Source organism: Triticum dicoccoides, chromosome 1A (genome assembly GCF_002162155.2).
Source record: "Triticum dicoccoides isolate Atlit2015 ecotype Zavitan chromosome 1A, WEW_v2.0, whole genome shotgun sequence".
Taxonomy (NCBI): Eukaryota; Viridiplantae; Streptophyta; class Magnoliopsida; order Poales; family Poaceae; genus Triticum; species Triticum dicoccoides.
Genome location: NC_041380.1, coordinates 552,533,669 through 552,541,915, shown reverse-complemented (window position 1 = coordinate 552,541,915; position 8,247 = coordinate 552,533,669). Strand labels below are relative to the sequence as shown.

General features: G+C 43.4%; 1 protein-coding gene and 1 long non-coding RNA gene across 2 annotated transcripts in view; both read right to left on the bottom strand.

Annotated features, from left to right (window-relative positions):
• Nucleotides 1-7,913, bottom strand: part of LOC119288679 (cyclin-dependent kinase C-2-like) — a 9,422-nt gene extending 1,509 nt beyond the window's left edge. Inside the window, exons 1-2 of the mRNA XM_037568257.1 lie at nucleotides 7,833-7,913; nucleotides 6,968-7,065 (exon numbers count right to left, since the gene is read on the bottom strand). Of these exons, the coding sequence (XP_037424154.1) occupies nucleotides 6,968-7,065; nucleotides 7,833-7,913 (179 nt within the window). The remainder of the gene's footprint in view (nucleotides 1-6,967; nucleotides 7,066-7,832) is intronic.
• On the bottom strand, nucleotides 5,325-6,774 carry LOC119288691. The gene is made up of 2 exons (XR_005141256.1): nucleotides 6,185-6,774; nucleotides 5,325-5,796 (listed from the first exon to the last, which is right to left on the bottom strand). It is a non-coding gene; the product is annotated as an uncharacterized LOC119288691 (long non-coding RNA).
• Nucleotides 7,914-8,247: the final 334 nt, after the last annotated feature.

The window sequence follows — 8,247 nt, the reverse complement described above, 5'->3', positions numbered from 1 at the left end:
AAGTGTAATGTTGTTTTGTGCTAGAATTCATATGCCTGTGTACTGCTGTCTATGAACGTCAAAACATCATGGCTCAGTTTCGGACAATAACAAAAATAATACCAAATGTTGTTCAATGACATACTGGAGTATATGTAATGTTCTGTTTGATTATATATGCAAGCATTGTTACTGATGCATTTTGATCTTATTGTTCATACTTTTAGCGCGACATACTAAGGCTATCTTATTCTTTGTACTGAAACGAGTTTCAGTTTCAAAAATGGAATTCAAATAAGTTAGATTTGATTCTTTATTAATTGCAGTGTTTGACATGGAATATGGGAGTGCCACCCTGGAGGACATTGCAGAATATGACACGGTAGTCAGTCAAATTTTTGGCAGCGAGGAAGAAGGTTACAATTACTATAATGCATATGCTCGGTCAAAGGGTTTTGGTGTTAGAAAGGAAGAACTGACTAGGAAGTCGGACACGAACATAGCTTTTCGGCGCCTCTATGTCTGCTCTAAAGAAGGATATCGGGCGAGGAAGCACTTTGAGAAGACTAAACGGGTGCGAACTCCTAGGCCGCTGTCACGTTGTGGATGTGGCGCTCTGATGGAGATCGAGCTTCGTATGGATAATGGTGAATGGTTTGTAAAAGATTTTGTGGACGAACATAACCATCCACTCGCTAAGCCTGAGCAGACAACTTACATAAGGTCACATCATGGGCTGAGTGATGTGCAAAAGGCTGATGTCATTGAGTATGGAATTGGTGGCCTTCGAACACGTCAAATAATGGAAGTAATGGAGAAAGATAGTGGTGGTTTCAGCAAGGTAGGCTTTATACCTCCGGACCTGTATAATTTTGTTGCCAAGTACAAGAAGGAAAGGATAGAAGGCCGTGATGCCGAATTTGTGCTCCGTTATATGGCAGCCCGAAAGGACATGGATGGCGAATTTTTTTACAAGTACACAACTGATAGTGAAGGGCATCTACTGAACATCTTTTGGGCAGACGCACAGTCTCGGATTGACTACGATGCCTTTGGTGGCGTCCTGATCTTTGATAGCACTTATCGTGTGAACAAATACAACCTGCCGTTTGTCCCCTTCATAGGAGTGAATCACCATCGCAGCACGACCGTGTTTGGCTTCGGTATTGTCTCAGCTGAGACCGAGGCATCTTTTGTGTGGTTGCTTGAAGCATTTTTGGAGTCAACGCAGCAGAAACATCCTAGATCAGTTATCACAGATGGTGACCATGCAATGGCGAAGGCAATAGCGGCGGTTTTTCCCAATACAGATCACCGGTTGTGCAGCTGGCACATCGAGCAAAACATGATACGACACCTACGGAAGCAAAAAAGCTCAAGGATTTTAGGAAATTTGTTTATCACATCTGGGATGTCGATGAGTTTGAGAGACGTTGGGTTGAGTTTATGGTGGATTATGATATCTCTGTAAAAGATGCTTGGATTATGATGATTTACGAGCTGAGGAAGAAGTGGTCTAGGGCCTATACGAAAGGTAGATATTTCCTTGGCATGCAGAGCAATCAGCGTAGCGAAAGCCTAAACTCTAGGCTTCATAAGAATCTGGATAGGAGAATGTCACTTGTTGATTTGCTAGAGCACTCAGATCACTGTTTATCGCGTATCCGTAAGAATGAGGCCGAGTTGGATGCTACAGCTTCATTGACAGTACCTTTTACTGAATTAACAGCTGATCCACTCGAGAGAAGTGCTGCTCTCATTTATACTCCAGTGATGTTCAAGAAGGTAAAACATCAAATCATGCAGTTGTCAAAATGGGAAGTAGCAGAAGTGACCAAGAATGATGCTTTTGTTCTGTATACAGTAGCTCGCAAAGAGAGTAGGCATGTGACGTATGATGTGAGGTTTGTCATAGCAGGCCCGTTGCTTTAGAGCTTGAATTGCCGTTGTCTGAAGATGGAATCGGAGGAGATCCCGTGCGCTCACATTTTTTCTGTTCTAAAATACCTTGGTTTAGTCAGCATTTCTAGGTGTTGTGTCTCAACAAGATGGACGATGGTAGGCAAGTCCGCATTTGACTCAGAGAGGAATGGTAATATGCATGAATGGTGTGAGCGGATGGATCGTTACCATGAACTCCGGAACATTTGTAGTCTGTATTTATTCAAAGCTTCAAACAACCAGGAGACGTCACAGAAGGTGGTGGATTTTCTCAAGGATATTATAGCTGAAGGCGGCGAAGATGGTGGGGAAAATGAGGCGGCATCACTGGGCCCTCTTCCAGCATATTTTTCAGGGTCAAGCCAAGCATGTCCAGGAAATGTCCGGAATCCAAAAATAATTAAACCGAAAGGTGCTCCATCCAAGACATCCAACAAGAGGTGGAAGCCGTTTAACGAGATTTGGAATGAAAACAATGTTCCGAAGAAGTGAATTTTTTTTATAATGCCTGACTTTTATAATGCCAGACTTATATGAATTGATTTTTTTAGTGGTGGTGTCGCTCATGTACTCGTCTACTCATGCTACTGATGCATCTCCTGAAACCATTATTTTGTTGCGTTGTGTGGCAGAAGATTTATTGTGTTGGTGTTTTCTGAATGATTTATCTTATCGCATGAAGGTCATTTTATTGGGATTAGGAAGTGCATAGTAAGCGTGTTCATACGATCTCGCGAGTTAATTTCTAATTTCTTGGGTGAGTTATATATTCTGTTCTTGAGCTGAAAAGTTGGCTATGGCGGTATCTGAACGGATGGTTGCACATGTATGCAAAGTATACACTGAAAAGGAGGCAATAGGTGAAAATCACAAAATGAATTACCGTTTTGGGCTACAGATAATAAAAAATAATTACAAGCAAAATATAAATAATGTCCATGATGGGTTTCGAACCTGTGACCTTGAGGACATTACTAGACAACCTAACCAGATGAACAAATATTTTTTATGTAATTTTTCAGATATATAGTTATTTATGTCACTTCAAATAGCTCGCAATAAAAAAATACTCCCTCCGTTCCTTGATATAAGGTGTATAGATCTTTTAGAAAAAGTTTAAAATATAAGGTGTCTTGCGATGCCCCACTTGTTTGAATAATTTTTTTAGGGATTTGATTACATTTACTTATATTAGGCAAACTCCTCTATTTTCTCATGTCAATTAGTTAGGTGTAATCTCGCCCAAAACTTGTGAAATTTTCACTCCACGTGCGTTCTTTAATTTTCGTGCCAAAAACTATACACCCTATATTTGGAAAATATTATAACTAGGGTCGCAAATTATTTTGTACAGATAATTGGAGTCACCTAATATCCTTCTGTACATCCTAAAAATTGGAAAAAGTTTGAGCTTATTTGGTTGAGTTGGAAAAGAAAATGCCTTTGAGACTTGGCCTCCGGCAGACCCGAACGGTCCTGATTGCACATGATGTACGTGATGATATGGATGAAATGACAACAAATTTTGCCAGCATGTGTGCATGCCCAATCTATCCCTCCACGCATGATTTGGACGAAAACGGACACTGAACGCACGTTGCGTCATGTCCGGGCGGTGTTCTAGGGTTTTTTCACCGGGAAAACCCTAAAATATGCATCGAACATCGGGAATCAACAAAAATTGGCATGCATTATTGCCATGGTGCTGTGAGGGTGTGGAAAAAGTTTGGGCTCATTTTTGGTTGAGTTAGAAAAGAAAATGCCTTTGAGACTTGACCTCCGGCAGACCTGAACGGTCTTGATTGCACATGATGTACGTGATGGCATGAATGAAATGACATCAAATTTTTCCAGCACGTGTGCATGCCCTATCTATACCCCCCACGTAAAATTTGGACGAAGCCGGACACCTAACGCACGTTGCGTCACGTCCGGGCAGTGTTTTAGGGTTTTTTCACCGAAAAAACCCTAGAAAATGCATCAAACGTCGGGAATCAACGAAAATTGGCATGCGTTCTTGCCATGGTGTTGTGAGGGTGTGGAAAAAGTTTGGGCTCATTTCTTTGAGTTGAAAAAATACATGATGGCATGCATAAAATGACACAAACTTTTGCCAGCATGTGCGCATGCCCATTCTATACCCCCACACAAGATTTGAACGAATTCGGACACTGATCGCACGTTGCGTCAGTCCAGACGGTGTTTATGGTTTTTCAGCCAAAAACCATTAAAAAATACATCGAACGTCGGAAATCAACAAAAATTGGCATGCATGCTTGCAATGGTGCTGTGAGGGCGTGGAAAAAGATTGAGCTCATTTGATTAAGTTGGAAAAGAAAACGCCTTTCAAACTTCATCTCCGGCAGACCCGAACGGTCTTAGTTGCACATGATGTACGTGATGGCATTGCATGAAATGGCATCAAATTTTGCCCACCATGTGTGCACGCAAGTAACCTAGCAAGGTCTCAGCCTGCAAATCACACAACTGAACATATAAGTGGCTACGAAATTCAGGAACAAGTTTTAGCTTGATTTAAACTAAATAGAAGGCAGTCATGGGGTGCGATCCCTATTTTTGAATCATTTAGTCATGACAAAGTAGACAGACTCAACTGGAGAAACTTATAATTATAAAGCACGTACATGAGTATTTCAGTGGGAAATCTCAAGCACATGGTTTCGCACAGAATTTTAAGTTTGATCGGTTTCTAGTGACAGCAAGCATTGTTTGACCTGGAGGCCTCTTTGACTTGTAGGACAGAGAGCACTCATCCTCTTGTACTTGCAAGGTTTAGCAGATCCTGGACTGTAATTAATAAGTGTGAAGTTAAACAAGTGAATATCTCGGCCATGTGAACTGAATGTACAAGTCAACACCTTCTTGATCAGTACTAGCATGACAAAATACGTGTCGATTTAGGTATTTTTGAAGACCAGAGAGAAGAAATCTACCAAACACTCAAGTACATGCACGCTCTAACTGACGAATTCATTCGACACTGTTCAGTACAATCACATCACAAGCTCAAACCTTAGACTGATATGTCAATAAGTACTCATACCAATCGCCAATTGTTGCAAATAGAATAAAACAAGAATTTTGGGACGAGGGAGTATATACTAACAGTCAATATTTCTAATCAAGCAACCAATTTTAAAAAAAAATAGATGGCAGGAAAAATATGTTCAAAATACTTAGTAATTGTCTACGGAAAAAAAAATCTTAATGATTGGCTTTCCATCTCAGGTACTCAACCATGTGGTGTACTACCATGAGCCACAACTCAGGCTACATATTACACAGGTGTTGATCAATCCTAAAGTATTATTGTTGTTCAGATCAAAGATAAAAATAATTACTTGAAAACCCTCTTCTCATAAAAAGCACTGAAAACCAGAGTATGCACGATATCCCTCCAACAGGATTTTCTTGGTATGAAGATCAATTAATGACAGGAAAAAATGACACGGTGCAAACCTACATATAGAGGTACCTCATTTAGTATCACAAACAGGGAAGGCCCTGCTAATTACAATGTACATACATGGCCCCAAATTTCAGATGTGACATGAAGAAACTGCACGCACCCAAGACTGAAAACTACAGAAAAAACTTCGAAGAAGTCATGAAGAGACATTTTCCAAGTATGGAGTTTTCTTAGAGCAGAAACAAATGGAAGAAACATAGCAAGAGAGAGGCTCCAATGAACATCATTCTGTTTTCTACAGAATGCATTATATAGTATATCACAGATTCAAGAAATAACTATAGAAGATGGAGCTGAGCTGCTTCGTGATGCTTTTCATCCATTTGCTGCTGGAGCCCGAGAGTGAGAAGGGAGGATAGCACATCCAAGAGCTGGAGTACGAAAAACTGATCACCAACAGATAATAAAATTCAGACACTAAAAAAGGTGTATGTATTTTGTGAGGAATGGTATTAGAGGTAGGCAAATACTGAACGACAACTATTCTAATTGGAAGTATTTTGCAAGAAATGGTACTGCATAATGGAAGTCCAACAACAACACCTCTATTCTATAACTTCAGCAATAAGGTTTTTCTTTATTCAGAGATGTACATGTGAACTTGTACAATCAACGGCAAAATACATGTCGTAGTAGGTACAACTACTGCTCTAATAATCTCTCATACTACGTGCTCGTGCTATGAAATATATATTTCTCAGAAACTACTACCGGAATTAAGCAAATCACATCCAATTTCAGCCTAAGATTTGCAAGGAGGATTAGAACGTATACCTAGAGCTTGGCACGAGCAGAGCCGGACTGTGAGAGCGCAATATTGAAATTGCCGACGCGGCCAACTGGGTTCGGGCGGCGCGTGCTGCCGGAGGGGAGGTCGGCCCAAAGCTCCGGCGTGGGCCGTCGGCAGGGGAGCTCCATGGAGAAGACGAGGCGAGAGAAGTCGGGGGTGAGCGCCGGCCTGTCTCGGAGCGCGACGGGGTCCAGGGGAGCAACGGCGTCGGGGGACGGCGAGTCCTCCTCGAGCGCCTCAAATGGCAGGCCCTCGCCGGCGGCGGCCGGTAGGGGTGAGCGCAGGCCTGTCCCGAAGCACGACGGGGTCCAGAGGAGCAGCGGCGTCGAGGGATGGCGAATCCTCCTCGAGCGCCTCAAATGGCAGGCCCTCGCCGGCGGCGGCCGGGAGCCTATTGAGCGCGGTGGAGAACGAAGGAGCGCCTCAAATGGCAGGCCCTCGCCAGCGGCGGCCGGAACCCTAGAGCGCGGTGGAGATCGGGGCCAAACGGTGGGGACGAAATTGGATTTTTTTAGGGGAGGGAATGAAATTGGATGAGGAGGGCGGGGTGGGCTAGTTGGACACGAGGGACGGATGGGCCTGTTCGACACGCGGCCGGGCTGATTACCTCTGTCGATTTTTTCTTCCCAAAATGCCCTCAGGACATCTATACTGGAGGACGGGAGCTCACCAGTGCATGGTCTACCGCTCGCAAGAACTGGAGCAGTATATGTCACCACACACCGTACGATTTCACGAACTGACGGTCAGAATTTACCCCAGGGTACCATAAAAGAGCTCTACTTTGTCGTGTGATGCCCAGGAGCACATGCTTTGGGATCAACCGTCTGAAGATGGCCGCGCATGCACTTTTCAGCCGGTTTGCCTATTGTGTCAACAGATTATTTCATGGTTGACTCATGTAATGATTTTTAACAACCGATTGTGTTCTTTTCTTTTCTTCAGTTGACTTTATGGGGTACTAAAACTACTTATTCTTTTTAATAAATTAGATTCTCTGCATGTGCATTGGGCGGGGCAATCCCTTTTTCAAAAGAAAACCGAGCATCTTATAGCATCTCCAGTGAATGATGTAGATGAAAATAAATATTACATCAGAAGAGGACAAAAATGATATTCCGATAGATGATGGAGATGCAAAAAAATATTTACTCGAGGATAGGGCATGATGTAAAACAGGGCAGCAAGTGATGCAAATTTGCATCATGCCGCTCAAGAAAACGGCGAGCAGTCGCGCAGCCTCAACTATCGCGCGGAATATTCTTGGTGCGCACCCGCTCCTCCACCCGAGCACCGCCACCGGTGATTTTGCCTGGCAAGGTTGCGGCCACCGCTCATTCATCCTTCGTTGAATCCCACGCGACCCCGCCACCCACGGTCGCCGAAGGACCCGTCGCGGCGTCGATTTGGATGTTTGTCGGAGCGTTGGCGTCCGTAATGCCTCCTACAGCTCGTGGCTGTCGTCTGAAGCAGGATTTCTGACCGTCAGAGCTGCAGTGGGCAGTTGTGTAACCGCCGCTACCGAGCCGAGCGGCCGATGCTTTGCTCGGCGCCGCCGGTGACGCGTCGTCAAAATTACGGGCAACCCCCAACTAGCACACATCAATGAGGCGAAGGAGAGGCCTCAGAGACCGGCGCGACTATCATCTTTGCTCCAACGAGCAGCCGCCCGATTTCATCATCCTCGTGCACAAGGCATTCGACATAAACCATCCTCGCGCACTTGGTCTTGTGGATTTGATGAACTATGCTACAATCTTATGTTCTGGATTGATGAAATTGTTGTATGTTTGCTTTAGGATTGATTTGAAATGATTTTGATATTATTAGGTTCAAATCTCTACAAATACTAAGCTCCCTATAATTCTTGCCTTCTCCTTACTTCACATGTCCACATTAAAATGGACCCCATTTTGATATCATTTAGTTAAATACTAATCTTTATACTACACCATGGTGGATCATGGACCCCATCTATAGTTTTTTTTTTGCGATGGGACCACATCTATAGTTCACAACTACAAAAAAAAGTTGAATACATACACAT